Source organism: Passer domesticus, chromosome 23, assembly GCF_036417665.1.
Source record: "Passer domesticus isolate bPasDom1 chromosome 23, bPasDom1.hap1, whole genome shotgun sequence".
NCBI lineage: Eukaryota > Metazoa > Chordata > Aves > Passeriformes > Passeridae > Passer > Passer domesticus.
Window position 1 is genome coordinate 2,353,695 of NC_087496.1, and position 23,773 is coordinate 2,377,467.

Below are 23,773 nucleotides of genomic sequence, written 5' to 3' on the forward strand. Positions count from 1 at the left end.
GGGGCTGAAAGCCCTGATTTAGGCATTTAAGCATAATTGCAGCCCAGCAGAACTATGTATCAGGCTAATGCTCTGTCCTCTGGCTTCCCCGAGGCCAGAGGAGGCAGGAGCCATTCCCCCTTCATTAGTGTGGCAGCAGGGGGACTGTCTCAGCTCCTTTGCTGAAGTTAATAATGAAATTAAACTAATTGTTATGCCTGTTTGTGGAGAAGAAAGTGTGGCTTCTGGGATGATTTATTTATTTTTCTCCTGATGCCTGTCTTGCTGTGACCGGTGTTGGGATGGCAGGATGGGATCCCCAGCTCTCCCCCTGGGAGCACAGATGTGTCTCAGGAGCAGAGTCGTGACTGGGGAGTGTTTTCATCCCTGTGTGCTGAGGCACAGTACACAAACTGTTAAATTTCCTTCCCCCAGCTCCCAAATCCATTCCTCCAGCCCATGCCAAAGCATGCGTTCTTCTATCAAGACCATATGTACGCCAAGACCAAGGTTCTAAAGTCAAGGTGTTTTTGAAATATTGGAGTGCAAATTAAGTATCTGAGTAATCTTAACTGTCTTCTAAAAAAAAAAAAATTCTCTATCAGCCTCACATATAACTCAAAAGATTAATGGAAGGCTAAACTTTGATCCCAGTCCAACAGCTGATACCAACCATGAGACTTTCCAGGCCTGAAATCAAAATAGAAAAATCCAATAAAAAAATACATCCTTCTCCATCTTTGAGGCATACAGCCTCTTGGCCATGGTTTGGGCTAATACTGCTATTTTTTCCTCAGTTGCTTAACCTCTTCTTGAGTCACCTTTGTCCTGTGCACTAGACCTTACCTAGAGCAGTTTAAGTAAATTAATGACAATATTTAGGGTGTTTTATAGCTTTGTAAAAAACACATCTGCCTGATTACTGAGAAAGACCATCAGGCTGTGGGATCCCCTGTCCTCTCTGGGGCTCAGTCCCTGTCTTGTTTGCTCAGCACTGTTTGTTTTTCCTGCCATCTGCCACCCGAGCAAACACTTGCTCTGTATTTTGACAAAAATATCAACTTTCAGGTCTTTAAGGTCCCTTCCAATTCAAGCCATTCTATGAATAGTGATGTGCCATTAGAAATTGCTGCACAATTGATAAAGGATTTAGTCCCCAAAATATTTCTTTGGATTCATCACTGATTCATGGGGGGTTAAATGGTATGAAGCAAGAAAAAGGCTCATGCAAGGCTGCTTATAAAAAGATATGTTTCCTAAAAAGAGGTAAAAATACCAGTTGAATCCTTAGGTGGGAATTGGCACTTGGATCTGGCTTAGCCCTGGTGGGTGTGGGTGCCAGGCATGGCTATGGGCAGGAATGTGGAGGCATTACTGAAATCCAGGCTGAGGATTGCAAAGTTTGAGCAACTGTAATTTCTCTCCTTTATTCAGGAGATCCTTATCCTTCTGATAAGGATCTGGAGGGTGCACTTTCATTTGTTTAAAATGCAATAAATAAATATGAACAGAACATCAAAGGATGCTTTTCCTTGTAATTTTTGACTGCCTCTCTCCTCTGTTTCTGCGGATCCCTTGGCGTCCGTTTCATTGTGTTCTGACCCATTTATGTCTCTCACGCTTGGGTTATAGGGTTACTGTCAGCAAACTGATTTTTCTCGGGTTTTCCCTTTCACTTTTTTTTGGGCATTAAGAAAATCCCAGGCGTATGGGACTGTTCGGCAGAGTTCTGTGTGTTTCCTAAACGCACATGCAAAATCCCTTTGAAGAATGTAATTTTATTGCTTACACTCACACAATCCTCTCTTTGGTGATGCCATAATTCCAACACAAATGCTTAATTACGGTATTTTCTTACAAAATCCCCAACCCTTCTGGCTCCTTATCTGCAGCTCTCGGCTTCCTGTGATTTAGTAGCACACAGGCAGCAGCTCCAGTGCTCGAGGTGGAGAAGGGTAAAACGGGAGCACTTGAATGTTTTCTGCCCAAGCTGTGATTACAGCCCGGCGTTTCCCGGCGCTCGAGCCTTCTCTTCGGAGTGTAATTAGGAACACATTGATTCTTATTGCAGCTGGCAGCTGCTCGCTATTGCCTTTTTCAGCTTCTGACCCCCATAGTCCCGCTGACCTTTCCTGGGGTTAGTCGTAGGCCCTTTTCATTGTGATGGGCTCGAAGTGGCTCATGTGGAGTTGATTATTTCCTTGCTTGTCTGGCCTTTTTGGTGCCATAACTCCAAGTCACTTCCATTTTTTTCCCCTGCTTTTGGCTGACCACAGTGAAAGGAAATGCTTTTGCTGGCGACAGGATCGGTTTGCACGCTTGACTGACTCGATTGAGACCCTGAAAGGGGGGGAGGGGGAGGGTAATGAACACTGTAGGTGCTGCATTTGCTTTTTAAAGGTTGATGTTAATGATTGAGTGGTCATTAGGCATTCATAAAAATGAGGCTTCGGCCGGCTGCGTTGCCTTTTGGCACTGCGAGCCGCGCGGGTTGGCATGAGGAGCGCGTCTGTCGCAGCCGCGGGCGGCGGCGGCTGCGGAGCCTCGGCTGTCACCTGCAGTGTCACCTGTGCGACAGCACCGGGCTGTCCCGGCCCCGCAGAGCTCCGCTGTCACCTGTGCGGCACCGCCGGGCTGTCCCGGCCCCGCAGAGCTCCGCTGTCACCTGTGCGACAGCACCGGGCTGTCCCGGCCCCGCAGAGCTCCGCTGTCACCTGTGCGACACCGCCGGGCTGTCCCGGCCCCACCGGGCTGTCCCATCCCCGGAGCGCTCCGCTGTCACCTATCCCGGCCCCGCAGCGCCGGGAACACACCGGGCAGGTTCGCCCCTGAAGCCGCGGGCAGGCTGCCGGTGGCTGCCGGGCTGGAGCCCGCTCCTCCCAGCCCCGCAAGCTAATGAAGTCTATGTGCCAGCTGTTACACTCATTTTGCCAGACCCCAGGAGGACAGCATGAAGACAGTCAGTGATCAAAGGCTCTGGAGATCACTGAGGAGCCGAGCGGCAGGAATGTCTGATTGCTTTCTCTTGGAATGCCACAGGCTTCAATACCTCCTTTTTTTCTTTTTTTTTTTTTTTTAAGGTGTCTTGGTGTGAGATTTAATGATCTAACTCAGCTTGCTCACGCTGAAGCCAGAGTATTTTACTTAATTCAAGGGGATTCATTTGCTCTAAATTTAGGTGGTTTGAAAATTTGTGGGTTTTGTTATACTCATAGAAAGTTAAAATGAAATTTTTCTAATAAATTACCTAGGGGAAAAAAATAAATTTGCTGAGCTTTGGGTGTTAAATCACATATGGTATTATAAAGTGAGGTGGGATAAATCAATTTTGAGTTGGTGGTGTTTAGGAAAAATGGGAAATGTGTGTGTCCAAAGCTGGTACACTCCAGAGGGCTGTCACAGTGCAGCTGGTGGGCAGTGCTGTCCCTGAGGCTCAGTCACTTTTTCCTTGGGCTTCTCAGCAAAGGCTGTCCGCTCCTGGAGGCGGAGTGGGCAACCTGAATGACTCCCTCTGTTCCTGAGCATGCTGTTTCCTTCCTCCTCCTTCTCCTGCTCTACCCGAGGTTTATTGGACCTGGAACATTTGGGTAGTGCAGAAACCCTTCCTCATTCAGCTGCTCCTCGTGGAACAGCTTACTGAAGGTTGGGAGAGTGCTGGAGCGGGGGTGATGGAGCATCAGCAGATCGAGGTGGGGTGGTGGCTGTTGACAAGGGAGGTCCTGGTGGTGTCCTGCCAGCTGGTCTGAGAGGGCAGGAAGATGATTCAGGGAGCTAAACCAAAATGGGGATGAGATAATGCTCTTTTCATAGTGACTCTGCTCTCAGCTGCAAGGGTGGAGAGGAGAAGTTCATGGTCCAGTAAATAAGTGGGGCAGGATCTCAGCTGTGTTTGGAAGGACACTGGAGCTTGGCACCGTGGGAATGCATGGCAAACAGCATTTTGTCATCTTTCAGAGTGTGAAACCTTATTTGGGGGTGACCATGGGTAGGAGTGAGTTAATTTGGAGAGGAGGGTTAAGTTACGGTGCCAGGACCAGACCCGTGAGCTGTACATTGAAGACCACAGGTTTCTGGAGAAGCAGTGACAAACACAAGGCTTTGGGAAGGACAGGAGGGTCACTGCCAGGGCTGCAGAAATCCTGGCTGCTCTGGAGCCCATGCCTCCCCATCTTGGCTCAGTAGGGTGCTCAGTGAGCCCACGGGCTGCTCTCTGGTCTGGGATGACCCATGTCCCTGTGGTGAGGTCTCCGGGCCGTGTGTGTGTGCCAGCTGCCCTGCAGCATCCTGTGTGCCAGGCTGGTGTGCCATTCTGCTGCTGGGGACAGCCCTGCTCCTGAGCTGGGAAAACACTGTTGAACTGTGCCTTCCCCTCTGCAGTTAGAAGTGATGGTTTATTTTCTTGCCTGTGCACAGCATTCCCAGGTTGTGGGGCTGAAACTGGGATCTGCTGGATGTCTGTGCTGAGGGGTTCCTTTCATAAAGAGTCTGTGACAAACGAGGCACACAGCTAGAGTTGTTCATGTGCAGAAATACTTCATCTTACTAATTATGTCCAGAAGTAGCAGGCACACGTTTCTGGGTGCCCCTGTGTGTGCAGCATGCTTCCCAGGGGCAGGCATCCATTGGAATGGTCAGGATGACCTCTCCCCCTGACACAAGTCTGTTATCTTCCTTGTTTCCCTTGATCCATGAGCAATAACCTACTTTAGAGCTGACAAGGAGGTCAAGTGCTGCATGAAGATAACTGGAGGATGACTTTAGGTGAAGAGGTCTGGGTGGAAGTAGGAGAAATGTGGCCTTTGCCATGCTGTGCCTTTCTTCTGGGCCGGGGAAATGGCCAGTGAAAGTGAAATGTACATTTTCCTGAGCCATAAAAACCATGTCTGTCTCTATTCAGCCTTGAATATTATTTATATTAATAACTTCTCTTTTAGTTTAAAATGCTCAGACAGTGACACCTCTTACTTCAAAATAATTTTGACTATTTGATCCACAAGTGATGGAGGTACATCCTTCCAATCTAGGAACAGTGAGCAGTGGACAGAGTTGTTCTGAGTAGAGCTCATCTTGGAGTCCAGGACACTAAAACAGAGTCACACCTAACCAAGATGCTCCTCACAGGACCCCAGTGACTGGTATTTGCTGTCAAAATGTCCCAAATTTGCTGTCAAAATAACCCCTCAGGGTTATTGAAAAAAATGGCAAAGGGGAAGAGTCATGTTTTTCCATCCTTAGGGCTTTTTTAATACAATATTGAAGAGGCAGAGTTTCTCCATGGGATTGCAAAAGACCAGGTAACTACGAGCTGTGGTCTTGCCCTCTTTGTATTTAACAAGGGGCTTCTGGAGTGTCACCATCTGCAGAAGGAAAAGAAAGAAGCATTTTTTGGTTATGTTGGGTTGCTGGGTCTTATCTTCCCCCGTGTTCCCAGATCTACTGGTGAGCAAGATGTTTCTGCCATCCCTTCAGAAGCAGATGTTGAGAAGCTTCCTTCAGATGCCTGAGTGTTGGTGCTGAACAACCCTACTCCAGTTAAAGACAATATTTTTCCTTTTTTTTCCCTCAGTCAGAGAACTTTGGTCTTTGTGGCTCGCTCTGTGTACTCACTGCTTTGCAGTTGATCTTACCACTCCACAAGCCTGCAAAAGCCAAACTGGTAGGTCAAAAGAGGAGTAGCTGTTGACACTGGCAGCGAGGAACATGTAAGGAGAAAGATAAACAGAGGGAAATCAGAGCCTGGATAAAGTAGATCTCCAAAGATAAAGTTTAGTTAAAGATAATGAGCTGGCCTTGTTTAAAAAGACAGCTGCAAAATAACCCAGTAGCTCCATGTGCTGGGGTTAAAGTTGACCCAGAATATACGTTTCATTGCTTTTGATAAATAAATAGTGGAGGGAAGATTTGGCAAAAAGCAACATTGCCCCCAGCCCTCTTCAGCAAAGTGTTTGATGTTAACAAGTTCTCTGGGTGTTTACTTTGTCCTCTGCGTGCGCTGGTGGAGCGGCGCTCCTGCCCTTGAACCGAGGGAGAATTCAAATAAACCAACCCCTTCGGCACAGCTGGGCTCTTCTGCCATCTGTGGCTTCCCAGAGCAGCTCGGGCTTGCCTTGGGAGCCAGCCTGGGCCACAGGATCGCCGGCTCTTCCCAACAGCTGAAATGAATTTGCCGGGTCAGATAAAACTGCCCAGAAATGGGGGCAGAACTCGACAGCGTTTTTTGCCGCCCTCTCAAGCTGTCAGTGTAACCCAGAGTGCAGTTTGTGGGCAGAAGTGGCAGTGAGCAAACAGCTCCATAAAATCCAGAGTGATTATTTAATTGTGATTGGGGGCTTTTCCTGATGCTTCATTTGCATATATACTTCACAGTGATGCTCTGATGATAAAATATGGTTATTTTTAAATAAACCACAGGAATAATTTTGTTGTTGATATCTGGATCCAGCTTCTTGGAAAGCAAATGGCTCTGTGAACACTCAATAAACTGGGACTTATTCCTAACAAGCATGTGTATTGCTGCACTTGTTTCTGTGCTGAAGTAAAACTCCCAGTTATTGTGTGTGTGTTGGATACATGTTTATATACGCAGCTGATAGATGAGATGTTTAAAGTCTATGTTGAGTGTTATCAGCAGTGGAATTGTATGGCTGGGCTGATAAATGAAGTAACTGTGCTAAATGAGCTCAGATCTTATCCATCACGGCATTACGCAAGGCCAGTTGGACATTTACATGAATGACAGCTGTGGATTTATTGTTTTATTGGAGAAACCAGTGTTTGATTGAGACTCAGTGTGTCAGAAACACCGTTCCTGAGACTCACCTCGGGCAAGTTCTGCTGCTGGTTCCATGATTTAGTTTGTGTTTTGCTGGTGTAACAATTTATTGTGGAGTCATTTAGGTTGGAAACAACCTCTGGGATAATATTTCGCTTGTGTTTTGCTGGTTTAGTGATGTAATTTTTATTTTTGATGATGAACATGAGATCCCACATAGCTGAATGGCCATGTGTGGTATGGCCAAGGAAAGGACTGCCCGCTCTAGAAGCAGCCACGGAGATAAAAGTGGATATAATGCATGCCACAAAAGGATATAGGAGAAAGCACCAGTTTCTGGGAATATAAATGAGACCAAGGCCAACATTGCTGTTTTTTCATTGCTATGGTTTGCCTGTAAAGCCCAGCAGAAGGAGCCAGCAGATGACAGGTCTCAGTGAGCAGCTTTAGAGCAACTGAGATCGGTAGCGGCATTGCGGCAGTAGATTCATAGAAACTTGTAAAACAAGTGCGGCCTGATGATAGATGGTCAAATGATTATTGTTTGCAAACAATATTATCTCCAATAGATAAGCTGTTTACTTTGGACTCCAGCTCCTCTGGGTGGAACGGAGTCTAATTTATCAAGGCAGAGCGGTTCAGTGCGGATGCCTCATGCCCCAGCTGTGGAAAAACTCTTACATTAAGAATAGTCCTTGGAACCATAGTGAAGTTCAGCTCTAACTCACTTTTACAGATGGTTTCTATATTGCAAATAGTATTAGCTGTTTCCTGGTTGTGCTTTTTTTTTTTTTTTCTTTAAACCCCAAACACTTTGTTGTAAGAGAGTTAAAAGACAAACTCCTGAAACTCACAGTAGACATGTGCCTGTTTGTTTTGTAGCTGTTTCCGTGCCTCATCTTAGTCTGGAGCTTTGGGCTTTCAATTTGGATAATCTGGCGCTATGCATCCAGCCCCTGGGCGCTTCCAGGCACTGCTCCTCATTGCTACCACCAGCCTGGTCACTGTCACCAGCACAGGTAAGGCCTCGCCCAGGCTGGGGACTTGGAGGTTTTGGGGTTGAGCTCAAGCTTTGGAACCAACAACGCTTGGGAGTGCATTTCAAAGTGGCCAACTTTAACGGATATTGTCAATAAGCTGCTTTTAAGGAAGCATGGAGCACTGAAACACAGCCTTACACTCAATATATGACTTTGCTTGTGAAAACTTGGCTCAGGACAAGCTCCAGAACATGGAGGACTCTTGAGTTACGTGCGTTTGTTCCTTGGGATCTCCATGGATTCAGCTGGACGCCGGTTCTGCTGCATGCAGTGCATCTTGTGTTCCCAGGGGTTGGGAGGGGTTTGGATTTTCAGGGGGAGAGGGGAATCAGCCCTTTGAAATCCGAAAGCTGATGCGTGGCTGCAGTTGGAACAGCTCTGGTGTTAAAAAAAAAGAAGAGGGATGGTTTTAATTGACACATCTGCTCTGTGTAGTCAGCTTGTCTTAACGTAACCACACAAAAAAGAAGCTTTTACTACTTTTAGCACTTCATAGCCAATCGTTATGAGCAAATGGGATAAATTTTATTTTTCAAGCAGTCATAGGAGATAAATTCCAGCTGCAGGGTCACTGCTACCAATTTTGCCTTTTACGCGAAGTGCAGCCTTGGTGTCAGAAGTGAGGGCAGGGGCGAAGATGAAAGTAACAGTATGATTTCATAGCAATTGGTGGCAAGCAAACTGAAAGGTCAGTTCTTCCCTGTTATCCCTGGAAATTCAAACTGAACTAATAGGAAAAACAGTTTTCTAATTAAAAGCTAAAAATGGACATCTGGAGTCCTGCGAAATGCTTGGATACCATTTTTATGGATTTCATCTTTTTCTGTTAAGTGAAGCCACACTTTAATTTCCAGTTTTATTTTATGTTTATGCAGATAGTTTATGGTTCAGTTAAAAATGTGCAGTTTCTCATCTGAAACTCATAACCAGAGCTGGGATGGACTGACTTGAGAAGAAAAGCATGAACCCAGGGCCCCACCTATAAGAAAACTGTCTCTGACTTGGATGTCATTTAATATCATCTTGACCCGTACTATCTGGAATTCCTTAGATCCTTTACAAACCAGAAGTTGTTTTTCCCTGCCAATGTGTCTATTTTTAATTTAGTTTTTTCTCCTAATTTATATTACTAACCAATTAAATATTACTGGTGTTAATTGCCTTTTGCTTGCTTCCTTCATGCAAAATCTTTAGTGGAGAATTCAATAGAAAACAAATGGAAATACTTCCCAGTGTTTCATTGGCCAGGATAGGAAAAAATCTCTTCCAACAAGCAGGAATTTTCTTCTGGCAAATAAATGGATTCTCATAACCAAGTTCTGTGGAATTGAACCTTTTATTTATTAGCAGCTCTTCCTGTTTCTGTTCATCTTTACTGAGTAAAGATAATGGATGCCCAATTCATCATCCTTGTCCTGATGAAGTCCATGTATTTGGAATTAGCAAGAGCCTTTGCTGTTCGTCCAGCTTTTTTTTTATCCGGCTATTTTTAATTAGTTCTGCAGACTCGGAGACGGTTCTGTGTAAATACCTGGCAGGCTCCTGCCATTTCTAGCATTTTACAAGTCACGTCCGGGCCTGCTTCATATGGGACAGATCAGCTACAGCTGCGTGTTCCTGTGCTCCATCTCTTCAGGTGACGGGTGCTGTTTTCCTCTGGATAAATCCAGTGGGACTGCAATTTTTGCTGGCCCTGGCAAGCATGACATCTTTGCCTTGTGCACACTTGGAGGTGTACCTCCCCCTTACTGCACCTACCTCCATTTAATTGTTGTTACCACCCTTTGTGGGGTTCGAATCTTGACATTTTCCCTGTGTTTGAGAGCGAGCAGGAATCTCTCCTGAGTTCCTCTTGCCACGGAAAGGACAACTTGCATTGTATCACTTGCAACTCAGAGTTTAGAGACCCTTTATATAGCGAGTCTTTCCTACCAGTCAACACATTGTTCACCTCATCACCTTTGTCCATGCAAAATTCTGGTCTCTAACTGAACATATATATTTTTTTCCTTTTAGATATAACTCCCCGTTTTATTTCTGAGCCCTCATCTACGGTCCAGAAGTCCGGTGAGCCCGTCCAGCTGCGCTGCTCTGCCGAGCCCTCCACAGCTCGCATTTCCTGGCTGTTCAATGGGGAGCCTCTGAGCAGCAGGGTGGGAGAGGTGGAAATCCAGCTAGGATCTGTGACAGTGGTGTCCCTGAGCCCGGCGACGTGCGGGCGCTACCAGTGCGTGGCGAGCAGCGGCGTGGGCGCCGTGCTGAGCCGGCCGGCCGCGGTGTCCATGGGCAGTAAGTTCACCTGCATTTCTGTGCTTTGCTCCTTGCCAGTTCTCAGCTGGCTTGCGTGCTTTGTTCTTTGACTTTTAGAAAATGCCCAGATCAGAATGTTCTGGGGTGTTTTTTTTCCACAGCCAGTATGCACAGTATGATGGATTGTACACTTCTTGCCTTTTTTTTTAATTGCATCATCTGAGACCGGTCAGGTGATGCAGCCGTGGAACAGATTCCCCAGAAAGCTTGTGGATCCCCATCCTTGGAGGCTTTTAAAACTTCAGCTACATCAAACCATACCTGATAGATTTAGTGTTGGTGTCAGCCTCATTTCAAGTTGAAGGGCCTTAAGGGTCTCCTTCAGCAAACACAAATGTTATTCAAGGAAATAATATTAATTTCCATGAATTGGCCTGAAAATACAAGATTCCCAAATGCTTCCCTTCACAAAGGATGTTGAAAGAAATCTGAGCTGCCACACCATTGTAGAAGTGTGCTTGAGAGTTGAGGAGAAATCTGTGGGAATTGTTGCCTGGGAAATAAGTGGGAGCTGCAGATATTCATTTTCATTTGATTTGATCAAACCGGTGTTGATGTTCTTCAGGTGGGGACAGTCTTCTCACCTCTTAGGGACAGCTTCCCATCTCTTAGTTGCACTGGTTCTTCTGATCAGTCTTTGCCTTGATGCTTGATCTGTAAATTGTGTGAGCTCAAGGGATTTGGAAGAGGAAGGACAATGTCTTCCACGTGGAAAGGACAGTGCAGTGCTGAGCATGCGAGTACAATATTCCTGCAGGAGCGTGGTTTGTCTGATTGGGACCTGTGTGCTGTCTGAATCAGGTCTTTGTCAAGCAGGGTTTGAGTGATTTCTCTGGAAGGGTACCTCATCTATGGAGCATGTCCAAAATCCCCTTGGGAGGAAAATCTCTTATAAGTGTTTTGGTAAAGTACTGACCCATGGCCAGTCCCTCTCAAGAGAGCTCCAAGGGTGGCCAACATAAGAAAACTTCACAGCCTGAAAGACGTTTGAACATGGAGAGAGTAGGAGAGCAGCTTTTACACTTCCCTCCTCCCTTGGAGGTTTTGGCAGCACACAGGAAGGTGCTGGCAGCTCTCTGCCTGCCACATTATCATCCCAGAAAGACAATTCCTTGTTTTTATAGACAAGCTTCCTGCTGTCAGTGTGAATTGTCTTCTGCAGTGCCCTCAGAGTGTGTGAGGAGTCCTGCAGCTTTCCAGTGTCTCTGCTGGCTTTTCTGGGAGCAGTTGAGGGAATGTAGGATTTTTTTTCCTCCTCACTGTTCCCATGTAAAAGCTTTTTGTAGTAAGGAAGTGGATAAGGAGGGTTTATGTTGTTATGGGCTGCAGGATAGACCAGGCCTGTTGATGTGAATGTCCAAAAGCTGCACCAGAGAAGATAATCAGCATGAGACCAGCTGTATTCTGAACACAAATACCGAGCTTACTGCCCTTCCCCTCTCCCAAGCCGTGACTGCTCTTACCCTGTCCCAACTCTCTCCAGGTTTGGCTGACTTTGATGCCTTGGGGACGGCTGCTGTTGCAGCAGAGGAGGGAGGCACAGCTCTCATCGGGTGCAAGGTGCCAGAAAGTCACCCCAAAGCACAGGTTCGCTTCCAGGTGCGGGGGAAATGGCTGGAACAATCAACAGGTGAGGATTTCGTGCAATGTAAGTATCCAACAAAAGCTTGCCTGGAGTTTTTTCTTTGAACCTAAAGAAAAAAAAAACTCCTCTGGAAAGTTGCAGAACTTCCTGTACAAATTACTTTATCTAAACCTATCCTTGGAAATGAATCTCCTTTGCATGATGATTTCTTTTTGATTCTGTATTTAGAATAAGTAGGTATAGCTGACAAATTGATTTTAAAAATTACAGAAAAGGAAGACCTCTTCTGAAATGAAATTAAATTTAATCCTCTTTTCACCTTCCCCACTTGTTTAGACAACTACCTAATTCTTCCATCTGGAAACCTGCAAATTTTGAATGTATCTTTAGAAGACAAAGGATCCTACAGGTGTGCAGCATACAACCCAGTTACTCATGACCTCAGAGTAGAACTCACTGCACGGAAGCTCACAGTCACACGTGAGTATTCAGTTCATCTTTCCAGAATTAATACAGCTCAAACAGAATAAATAACATCCCTTTTTTAGCAAGGGCCTATCAGTGCCTCCAACACCATGGTATGTAAGATCTCTCCTGCAATTCTTTGCACATTCAGTTCTTATTTCCCCTCACTGTGGAGGAGCAGCATGACTGCTTTTCAAATCCCAGGCAGTCACCTTTGGAAAGGGAATACTGCTAATACTTCTGTCCCAAATCTCTTTTGGAGCAGGACTTCTGGGTGGCAGTGTTACAGCACTGTGCTCAGTCCCAAGTGCAGTGTTTGAAAGACATGGAGGAGGACAGAGAATGGGATGGGAGGGTGTGGTTTAAAAGCTTGGTTGGTTTCTCCTGCAAGGACAAGCTAAGAGAATTGGGATAATTCAGCCTGTAGAATAGAAGGTTTAAGGGTGACCTAATTATGACCTTCCAGTACCTGAAAGGAGCCTACAAGAAAAATGGAGGAGAGGGCCTGGAGTGACAGGACAGGGGGGAATGGCAGTGATAGAGAGCAGGTTTAGATTAGATATTGGGTCCCTGTGAGGGTGGTGAGACCCTGTGAGTGTCTCTGCCAAGAGAAGCTGGGGCTGTCCCATCCTTGGAAGTGTTCAAGTCCAGGATGGACAGGGCTTGGAACCGCCCAAGGTGACCAGAAGCCCAAACCATTCTGTGATTCCATTCCACAATTCATCTCCTTTCCTCCAGGCCCTTCTTCAGGTGGCTCCCAGATCCTTCACCCGCTGGCTCCCCAGAGGCTGGCAGTGCCCCGGCACAGCGCCCTGACCCTGGAGTGTGTGGTCAGTGGGTCAGCTGCAGCCCCCGTCCGCTGGGTGAAAGACGGCTGGGATGCGCTGAGGAGAGGCCGGTGGAGGCTGCTGCACTCCCACCTGGCCACCGACCGCCTGGAGCCATCGGATGCTGGGAATTACTCCTGCCTGGTGGGAAGTGACTCTGGAGCAGTGAAATACGTTAACTATTCGCTTACTGTACTTGGTAAGAGTTAAAGACATTTTCACATCCAGGCAACAAGCACACCCTTCATATACCTGCTAGTTTTGGCATCTGCTTCCAAACAGCCTTAAGCGTATTAAAATAAAGAGCACAGATCTGTTTATAATGACCATATCCCATCATTTTTCCAAAGTTAAAATCCGTAATTATTTATTTCTTCAAACCGTTTGCAGTCTGAAATAATGAAACAGGGAAGGATAACAAACTCAAAGGGAAGAACTGATCCATTTATTTTCCTACAGAGTGCCAGTGTCAGTAATGTGCCAGGGACCAGATTTATTTCTTTTGAGGTTGTATGTGAACAAAAACTGGTGAGGGAAGGTGATATGTTTGGATGAGAACATCAACAAAAGCAAAAGAAACATAATCATATATTTGTCCTCTTTTGTTTGCCTGCTAGTTGTTCCTCCCCTCCCCTTTCCATCGTAGCAGATTTTCCTGGTATTTGAGTTTTTCTGCGTTCATGACAGATTTTGTTTGGGTTTTAAAATGTGTGTGTTTGAGTTTCTCAGAAAACAGGGTGTTGACGCACAACACACCTCTTTTTGGGGGATGTCACTAATTAATTGTTTTGAAAATAGAAGTCTTTTATTTACAAGATTAATGCAAACATGTGGCTGTTGAAATAAAAGGGAGAAACCGTTCAAATGAGCCCACGCGTGGGAAAACCAGCTTCGGGCTGTGCAGCTTGTGGCACTTGTTCAGCCTTTGGATGTGATAAGCCTGTGTAATGTTTCCCGGCAGTTTTTTCAGGACTCAGCCTAAGTCATTTATGTAGAATCATTTCCCTTTCCAGAGCCTGCCTCACTCTCCAGGGGACTGCAGGACGAGACGGTGGCCGCGGGAGCGAGCGTCCATTTCTGGTGCGAGGTCGGCGGCAGCCCTGCTCCCGCCCTCACCTGGCTCCACAACGCGGCTCCTCTCCAGCCCTCCCCACGGCATTTCCCCACGGGAAACCACCTGTGGATCTGCGGGGTCACCCTGCAGGACTCTGGCTTGTACCAGTGCGTGGGAAACAATGGAATTGGCTTTGTGCAGTCCACGGGGAGACTCCGTGTCCAGCCAGGTAGGAGCACTTGCAGCCCTCGAGAACTCACATTAAGCATTTATACTTTAAGCTTTTTTCTGTTGTGGTATTTTTTTTTCCTCTAGATTATGTACTAATTTGTTTCTGACCACTAATCTTACAAAGAAGGTGCTTTCAGCTGGATTTTAGGAGATGCAGGGATTTCTGGGGTATTGTGGCTACTTGATACTTAAAACCTGGATTATCAGCTTCAATCAAATCAGCTTATGATTGGACTTGATGTGATTTATTCTTAAATGGAATCAGGATCCTGTTGTGCTGGGTACACATAGCACTATTGGCTGCTGAGTAGTTAAGCCTGTTCCATAATCAAGTTTACACAAAAATCATCAGGTTTGGGGCTAATGCATACTTCCCCTCTATCAGATTGGCAGGATCAGGTACCAGTAGTCTTTTTGATCTCTTTTCTCTCTAAGAAACCTTCTAATACCCAGACAAGTTGATTTCTGCTGGCACAAGGATGCTGGCAAGACTGTTGCTGTCCCCTTCTCTCCCTGTCGTGCGTAGCTGAAGCTTTGAACCTTCTCTGGACCAGTTATGGTTGGTGTGAGCTGTGCAGAGCCTGGCTGAGCGGAGATTTTGTGGCTTGTACATGTGTGGAGTGGAGTAAGCCAGTTTTGCCTGTGCTGTGTTCCTAACTGACAGTCAAGTCTTTATCATTTAGGGAATTTAAAGTGCAGTTTGAGTGTAGGTTTTTATCAGCCTTCTCTAAGGTGAAGTTTGTGCTGATCTCTTCAGTCTGGAAGGGAAGTCTAGAGAAGAAATAACTGTTAAAATGGTTAGAAAGAACCACATGTGATGTTTTAAATTGTTTTGACTTCTTCTGACATTAAGTGAATGTTGAATTAGTTGAACTCATTCTTTGGTTGCATTTCCCCCCAGGCAAAGACTCTGTGCCCATCATCACCTCTCCCCCAGCCAACACCACTGTGGTGGCAGGTGGGGACGTGACCCTGTCCTGCAACGCCACCGGCCTGCCCGCTCCTCTGATCCGCTGGTACGACAGCAGAGGCCTCCTGCTCGGCCACCCCACGCCGGGGCTTGCCCCCCGAGCACAGAGCCCTGCCCCAGCAGGGTCGGAGCCCCGGTGCCCCTCGGTGCCCCGGGCGGGCTGGGGCTCCCTGCGCCTGCGGAACGTCACCGCCCAGCGTGCCGGCCAGATCCGCTGCGAGGCCAGCAACCAGCACGGCTCTGCCCTGGCCGCAGCCTTCCTCACCGTCGGTGAGTTGACGCCCCAAACTTCCCCCTCGGCTCCCTGATTTGGGTGAGAAGTGCCTCAAAATAAGAAATGCGTGGCAGGTGGGTGGGGCGGAGTCTTGGGGGAAGGAAGCAGAGGAGTCTCAGCTGTCTTCATGGAGCAGTTCCTCCATCCCACCTCAGGCAAAGGAGGAATGCTGTGTGCATTGCATGGGCTTAACATTTTCTATGTGAAAAAAACTATCTGAGGATGTGTCAGACTAAGCCCCTTTCTACTCAGAGATGGGGCAATTGAGAGGACGAAATGCCTTTAATGTCTTAAAGCCAATCATCTAAAACTACCCCTCGTAGGTCCTAATACAATACATCTTTCATAGTTCTGTTTCTCCAAAGTATCTTGTCTTTTTTACAAAACCATCGTTTAAAACTTGTTTCTATTTCCATCTCTCTCAGCAATATCTGTCCTAGTCCGTAACATTTCTAAGTCAACATTTCTTGTCTTAGTGTTTACATACAAATACATATTATGTGAGCCTTCTGTCAGGTTTTGAGAATTTTCTATAAATCCATTTCTCCCAAGGGAGTTATTTTTTATTTATTTTTTGAAATTGCTACTAGGAAAAGACAGTACTTACACTAAAGCAAGACAGGAAAGAGCCTTTCCTCACACTGGAATATTATGTGACATTAATAACAGGTTTGAGCTCCCCCAGGTTCCCTTCACAAGAACCAAGATACGGATTTTTAGTTACATGAAGTTACTTAAGTTTCTCAGCTCTTTCAGCACCTTGCCTCAGTTAATTTAGCTGAATGCCAGGGAGATTTCGGGTTAGTGGGATTTAATATGTGGCCCCATATTTAAAGTTCTTTGGTTAGAGTTTAAAACTCCTGTAAATAACATAAAAAGATGCTTAAAGGTTCACTTAGGGGGAAAAAAGAAAGAAGAAACCTCAAGAAAGTGATCCCATCATGTAGTTTTATAAATCAGTTATTTTTGGACCTTGCTGAGTGGAAAAACGAAACTAAATATCATCCCGGAATTCAGCCTGTGTTAAAGAGAAAAATCCCAGTGCTTTGCCTCAGAATTTTATGGCACTGAGTTCAATTTTAATGCTTTGTTTATTAACTTTTATCGGTTTCTAATACGTTGTACTGGCTGCTGATTATGGTGCAGAGGGTGGTTAAGGCATTTGGTTTTGATATAAAAGTCTCTGAGGACTTTCTGGGAGCTGTTAGGGGTTTAGAACAGCTCCCAGCCATGCCAAAGACATGCTCAGACACTCAGCTGTTTAATGAAGAATTCCTGCCAGGTAACACTTCCGAAGCACCTGAATGACTTCAGCTGGGATTCCATTTCTTCAGTAGAAGGATCACCTTAAACACCTCTCAGCTTCAGTACCTGGTCCTGTAATTTGCCTTGTCCCAGCACACAGTAACAGAGCCCATTTGGCTGAAAAATAGATCTTTTTTTTTTTCTCCTTCTGCTGGATCTGTTCCAGGCTGTGATTCATTGCATGGTCTTACAGTGGGCAGGACAACTTCAGCTGCCATCATAGTGAGAAACCACCAAAATGTAAAATGATGCCTCAGGACCCTGCACCCACGGCCCTCCCTTTTTTGGGTCTTTTTTAGACAGTTGCAGGGGCTTCCCAGAGCTACTGAACACAAGGTTAAATCTCCAAAATAACTTCATCTAATGGAAATGAAGGAGAAAAATACACTGCAGGCAGTCTGAGTAGCAGGAAAGGGAGTGAAAAACACAAGGAGCATTTAGTCTGTGCAGGTGGGTGTTTCAGGGGCAAACAGGCTGAAGTTGCTCCTACAGAAACCTTAGAGAAGCTCTGGGAAGTCTTAATGTGATTGGAAACACGTGCCAGGTGTGGGTGACCTCACTGATGTGCTGCATTCAGGTTTTCAGAGGGCTTCTCCAGCCTGGGCTGAGGTATTTGGAGAGCTTGGAAAGAGGGAGGATCCTCTGGCTGTTAAAGGAGCAGGGAAGAAGTGCCTGGGAATGTGACCTGTTTGCACAGCAGAGATAAAACCCAGAGCTGCTGGCTCTGCCTGGGCTGTGCCCTGGTCAGCAGGGGAGCAGGAGAACAAGCAAAGGTGCTGTGGAACACAGCAGTTGGGGAAGGGTTTCTGCAGCAGGAGAGGCTGAAAAAGTGAGGGCTCTTCCCCTTCGAAATGAGGCAGCTGAAGGGGAGAAACAACAGCAGGCAGCAGAGTACTGGGGATTATGGAATGTGTGAGTTGGAGCCAGGCTGGGAGAGTTGGGATGGTTCATCCTGGAGAAGAGAAGGATCTGGGGAGATCTTAGACGCCCTTCCCATGCCTAAGAGAGCTGAAGAGGGTTTTTGTACAAGGGTCTGGAGTGACAGGACAAGGGGGAATGGCTTCACGCTGCCAGAGGGCAGGGTTAGATGGGATAGTGGGAAGAAATTCCTCCCTGTGAGGGTGGTGAGGCCACAGAGCAGCTGTGGCTGCCCCATCCCTGGGAGTGTTCAAGGCCAGGTTGGACAGGGCTTGGAGCATCCTGGGATGGTGGATGGTGTCACTGCCCCATGGCAGGGGGTGGAACTGAATGACCTTTAAGGTCCCTTCCAACCCAAGTCATTCTAAGATTCTATGAATACATTCTTTTAAAGCCTAAATTTGGTCATTCAGTCCTTCTCTGGTTGCTGGTGGGATCAGGAATTTGGGTGCACACAGCCTTTGGCCTGACTCAGCTCAGTGCTGCTGGTGTTCCTGGTGGGATTGGGAAGCTGAGGAAGAAAAATCTCCATGGTAAGGGGAAAGGGATGGCACTGAGAGCAGCAGCCAAAAAAAGTTGCATAAAGACACAGCAGCAGAGAGAAGGCTGATGTGCTGGGTTATATGGGTAATAATTATACTAGAAACTTTGCAAAAAGAGCTTTGATCTGAATTACTCAATGGGAATTGTTACCCGGGGCTTGTTTTCCAAAGCAAAAATACAACAACCCAGCAGTTGTTGACGACTCCCCTCCTGCAGCAATAAACACAGCGCTGGCTGTGGGTCTGCTGTCACCAGCTGAAACCACAACTCATCCTCCACTCAAGCGTCCGTGTCCCCAGTGCCAGCAGGCACCAAACCATGCCCACCCACGTCCTCGGGGTCCACCACGGAGCTGAGAGCCTTCCACCTCCTCCCATTTGTTTCCAATATCACGCCCTTCCCGCTGCTCCACTGACAGCACAGATACCCTTTCGCTCAGGGATTGTTTTGGGAGTGTCTGGCATTTTAGAACCATCTGGGCTTTGGGGACATCCTCCCCATGTTGTTGCCTTCTTCCTGTCTCTGAATTTTGTGGCATTGCTAAATAAATGAGAAGAAACAAACAAGGAATGCTTGCCGAGAGCATGTCTTCAATTTGAAAAGAGAACTTTCCTTCCCAGCTTTTTAAAAAGTGGCCAAAAATAGCAGCCACACTTGCTGCTGGTATTTTAATGGAGGTTTGGAGGAATCTGAGTCAGCCAGGCTAACACTGCCTAGGCTTTACATTACCAAGGAATTTGTTTGTTTTGTAAACCAAGTTCCCTTCATTCCCTTCCCCTTCCAGACCCCGGCACGTAACATAAACCTACACAAATCTGACAGGACGGACAGGGCTCCGAACATCTGGCTGTTCCACTGCTGCCGTGCGCAGCCTTGAGGAGCTGCGCTGCTTCCCAAACCTTCTTGCTTTAAGTACTGATGTTTTCTTGTCCTGGATAATCTCAGATGTCCAACCTGCCGCCCTTTTCCTGCCTGGAATTCTGACGAGCCCCGCATCAGCCAAATAGGGCTTTTTTTTTGTCTTGTGGCCTCTTTTAGAGTGCTGATACTATATAGATTTCTTTTTCATACCAGCAAAAGTAAATAGGATGGAGGAGGCTGGAGAAGGATTTCTAGAAATGCGTTGGTATTAAATTGCATGTAGATCTTCCTGTAAACTGAGTTTATTCTCAGCATAAATTTTCAAATGAAGTAGTTGAGTTGTGCAGCTTTCAAAGCTTCTCTAAATTACAGCTAAAACCTCAGAAACTGGGGTAGGAGAATGTCCTCTTGTGTGCATGCCAGTGCAAGCCATGAAAAGTTCCTTGTACAACGACGTACAAATTACTCGGTTTGTCTCACAAATTTAGCTATAGACTTATTTATTTCTTTTAACATGCATTGCCATGACTTAATTTAGTGGAGATACGGTCAAACTGTGCCTGTAGACCTTGAGTTTCAGGTTTTCTCTCTTTGCTACTGTGAAAAAAACACCAAACCAAATAAAACAAACCGAACCCCACTGCTGTGCCCTGAAAAAACACCCAGGCCGCAGCTTGGCACCAGGCTCAGATCTGTGTGGGCACCTCTGGACCTGGTGTTTTGCAGCAGGGCTTGTTTGGAAATGTCACTCTGAAATGATTTAGCGTCCCCTTGGCGCGGGGCGAACGTACGTCATGGTGGGGATGTAACCAGACCCTCCCTTTGCAGTTCCTTCAGCAGCTGGCACGAGAGCAGCAGAAACAGCTCCTCTGGAGCTTGCCCAGCGCGACGAGAGCGGCGGCGATTTTGGTGCAGAAATGGCATTTTCAAGCTCGCCTCCAACCAAACCTCCTCCGGACGCGGCTGCGGTGGAAAAAGCGTCGAGCGCGGCCGCCCCGCCCGAGGCCCCCATCATCCTGAGCCCCCCGCAGACGCCCAGGCCGGACACCTACAGCCTGGTGTGGCGGCCGGGCCGCGCCGGGGGCCTGCCCATCAACGCCTACTTTGTCAAATACCGCAAGGTACCGTGCCCAGCTGTGCCCAGCCGTGCCCGGCCCCCGGCTCTGTGCGGTTCACAAGGAGCCGGCAGTGCTGCTGAGGTGTGGCGGCTGGTCGGGGTCTGGTGGCTCGACCCGCATGCCACAGCCTTCCTAGAGAGAGGTCCTGCAGGAGACAGCTTTTAGGGTTCTCAGGCAGTCCTTCAGCCACAGGGTAACCTCAGCTCATAGCAGGGATTTCAGCTCTTAGCTGTGGTTTCAGCTCTAAGCAGTGATTTCAGCTTATAGCAGTGATTTCAGCTCTGAGCAGTGATTTCAGCTCTGAGCAGGGATTTCAGCTCTGAGCAGTGATTTCAGCTTATAGCAGTGATTTCAGCTCTTAGCAGTGGTTTCACCTCTTAGCAGGTATTTCACCTCTTAGCAGTGATTTCAGCTCTGAGCAGGGATTTCAGCTCTTAGCAGGGATCTCATCTCTAAGCAGGGATTTCACCTCTCAGTGATTTCAGCCTTGCAAGGTGTCCCCAGGCTGACACAGGGACAAAGAGACAGCAGTTCCACAGAGTTCCTTTATTCTGGCACCCTGAGAAGGAAGCCAGGGATGACAGCTCCCTCCCAAACAGGGCAGAAAGTGGAGTTTTTATGGGGAAAAGCGAGGGTGGTACAAAGGGGGAAAAACCAATGGGTTACACAGAATTGACATGGTAGCCCAAGCATTCTGGGAACTCACCATGACCACGGAGGGTTTCTCAGTCCAGGAGGGCTGAGATGATCTTATACAGCCCATTCAAGGGATATCTCTCCAAGGGAGAGGTTTGACACACTTCTGTCTGCACACTGGTGTGAACCAGGACATGGGCTCAGGCCAGGCAGAGCACAGCGTGCAGCTGAAGCACAGTGTTCCTGTGCCCACACAGCTTGTTTGAGGGATGGCTGACATTGTCACCAATACACTGCTCTGTCTAGCTTTAAGTGAGATTTATCCAGCCTTTTCTGTCCTTTACAGTGTCATTATGGAGAATGGGGCTCCAGGGCATGTTGTGTGCAGTCAGTGCGGTTAAAAATGCATTTAAATGTGAGCCAGCTTGAATCTGTGTGTGAGAGCAGAAGGGAAGCTGAGGTTTACCTTTGTGCATCACTGGGTCCCAAAGGGACTCAATTAAACCCAAGTTATCAAACATGAAAGTGAACTGAAATTTGTGGGACAGTACCTACTATGGCATTAAAAATGGTGTCACAACACCGAGCTTTTTTGCTTAACATCATGTGGTGGGATTCCTGGGATCTGTTGTACAGAGCCAGGAGTTGGACCCCGTGATCCTTGTGGGCCACTTTCAGCTCAGGAGGTTCTGTGATTCTAAAATCAGAACCAAGCAATGCCTGTGTCTGTTCTTCTAAGCAAACCAGTTTTCTGCGTGGCAAAGCTGTTTGATTTATTTTTCATAAGCTTTTTAATCCTCTACATCCTGATCTTGTCTTAGCCTGGAGGGAATGCTTAGATTTTTGACCTGTTGGTTCCTGAAAACCAAGTGCCAGAGTTTGTTGGTGATAATTTCTCATCCAAAGGCGGTTGGTTCACATAAGCCTTTGGAAGCCTGGAAGCTCTGAATGCTTTTTTGACCTTTTTGACGCTCTCCCTTCTCTCACACCAATCCTTTCCACATTAAATGTGCTCACTCATGCATTTCTCGGCACTGAATTTATCCTGGTTTTTAGGGTGGTGCTCTCTTTGTGTCATTAAATTATTTTATTGATTTCCCTCTTTTAATAGAGGGAAAAAAAAGTTGGGGGAATAAAAGCCCTGGAGTGGCTGCTGTAGAAGAAAATAGTTGAACAAAGACCTCTGGCATAACCTTTGATAATCCACAGCGTTTAGATCTGCCTCCAATGTTTTATTAAAGTCTTATATTGTTTAGTGGTTTATTTTTGGTGGAATCTTTGTCTTTTCCTTTGGGATTTGGGGTAATGTTTTCCTGCAAAGGTCAAGTATTAAGAGACTACCCAGAATGTCTTTCTTTTCTTTAGTGGAGCTGGTTATTTCACTGCTAAGTTAAAAATTGTTTTTAAAAAAAGGATACGTGTGTTGGTAAACCCAAACCTTTGGTCTCCCTGCTGAGAGAGGGTCATCCTTATTTTTTGTCATCCTTAAGGAGTAACTAAGACATACTTTCGTTGCCCATTTTAGCCAATAAATATTCTTAAATGCTGAAGTACAGGGAAAGCTGGGCAAGTACAGGGGAAGTGTCCTTCTCATTAGGGTATTGGGTCCAGCCCTTTGGTAGCACACAGCTGAAGGCTGACTGAAGGCTTGAAAATCATTTGGGCTCTTGTAGATTTAGCCACAAGTGAAAATGGAAAAAACCCCAGTCAAAACCAACTGTGTGTATGCATGGAAAGGGAAAATAAGTTTTTCCAAGGAGTGCTGTGAAAGTGGGTGCAAAGTTGCTGATTTGTTGTAGAAGCACTTGGAGACAAAGTGTAGGTAGATGTAGGAGAACAACAGTTTTGGCGAGGGGCAGAGGTCCTGTGGTGCCTGTGTGTGGAGCAGTGCAGGGTTTGAGCAGTCCCCAGTTCTGAGCATGCTATGTTGATGGTTCCTCCCTTGTGTGCAGCTGGAGACAAAACCATAGGTAAATTCACCTACATAGATAAATGTATGAAAGCAGTTTTGGTGAGGAGCAAAGGTCCTTTGGTGCCTGTGTGTGGAGCAGTGTGAGGCGTGAACAGTCCCTGGTTCCACATGTGCCATGCTGACAGTTTGTCCCTTGTGAGCAGCTGGAGATGAACCATAGGTGAATGTAGGAAAGCAGTTTTGGTGAGGAGCAGAGGTGCTTTGGGGTGCAGTGCAGGATGTGAGCAGTCCCCAGTTCCGTGCTGACAGCCTCTCTTGTGTGCAGCTGGAGACAAACCATAGGTGAATGTAGGAAAGCAGTTTTGGAGAGGAGCAGAGGTGCTTTGGGGTGCAGTGCAAGGTGTGAGCAGTCCCCAGTTCTGAGCGTGCCATGCTGACAGTTTCCCCCTTGTGTGCCGCTGGAGACAAACCGTAGGTGAATGTAGGAAAGCAGTTCTGGTGAAGAGCAGAGGTGCTTTGGGGCACCATGCAGGGTGTGAGCAGTCCCCAGTTCCATGCTGACAGTTTCCCCCTTGTGAGCAGCTGGAGACAAACCATAGGTGAATGTAGGAAAGCAGTTTTGGCGAGGAGCAGAGGTGCTTTGGGGTGTGTAGAACAGCAGAGGTTTTGGTGAGGAGCAGAGGTGCTTTGGGGTGTGTAGAACAGCAGAGGTTTTGGTGAGGAGCAGAGGTGCTTCAGGGCACCATGCAGGGTGTGAGCAGCTCCCTGCTGACAGCCTCTCTTGTGTGCAGCTGGAGGACGGCGTGAGCGCGGCGGGCGGCTGGCACACGGTGCGGGTGCCCGGCAGCGAGAACGAGCTGCGCCTCACCGAGCTGGAGCCCTCCAGCCTCTACGAGGTGCTGATGGTGGCCAGGAGCGCCGCGGGCGAGGGCCAGCCGGCCATGCTGACGTTCCGCACCAGCAAGGGTAGGTG

General features: G+C 47.1%; 1 protein-coding gene across 4 annotated transcripts in view; it reads left to right on the forward strand.

The window, feature by feature from the left end:
- The window catches only part of CDON (cell adhesion associated, oncogene regulated), a 55,683-nt gene that overhangs the window by 11,532 nt on the left and 20,378 nt on the right, over window positions 1-23,773 (forward strand). For 3 of the 4 annotated variants that reach the window (XM_064398052.1, XM_064398055.1, XM_064398053.1), the window contains exons 2-10: window positions 7,634-7,770; window positions 9,808-10,080; window positions 11,585-11,731; window positions 12,023-12,166; window positions 12,890-13,177; window positions 13,992-14,261; window positions 15,165-15,503; window positions 19,963-20,255; window positions 23,592-23,766. In XM_064398052.1, the coding sequence (XP_064254122.1) occupies window positions 7,695-7,770; window positions 9,808-10,080; window positions 11,585-11,731; window positions 12,023-12,166; window positions 12,890-13,177; window positions 13,992-14,261; window positions 15,165-15,503; window positions 19,963-20,255; window positions 23,592-23,766 (2,005 nt within the window). In that variant the 5' untranslated portion in view covers window positions 7,634-7,694. Of the gene's footprint in view, window positions 1-5,545; window positions 5,636-7,633; window positions 7,771-9,807; window positions 10,081-11,584; window positions 11,732-12,022; window positions 12,167-12,889; window positions 13,178-13,991; window positions 14,262-15,164; window positions 15,504-19,962; window positions 20,256-23,591; window positions 23,767-23,773 lie in introns of all 4 variants that reach the window. The other variant, XM_064398054.1, reaches the window with a different exon arrangement.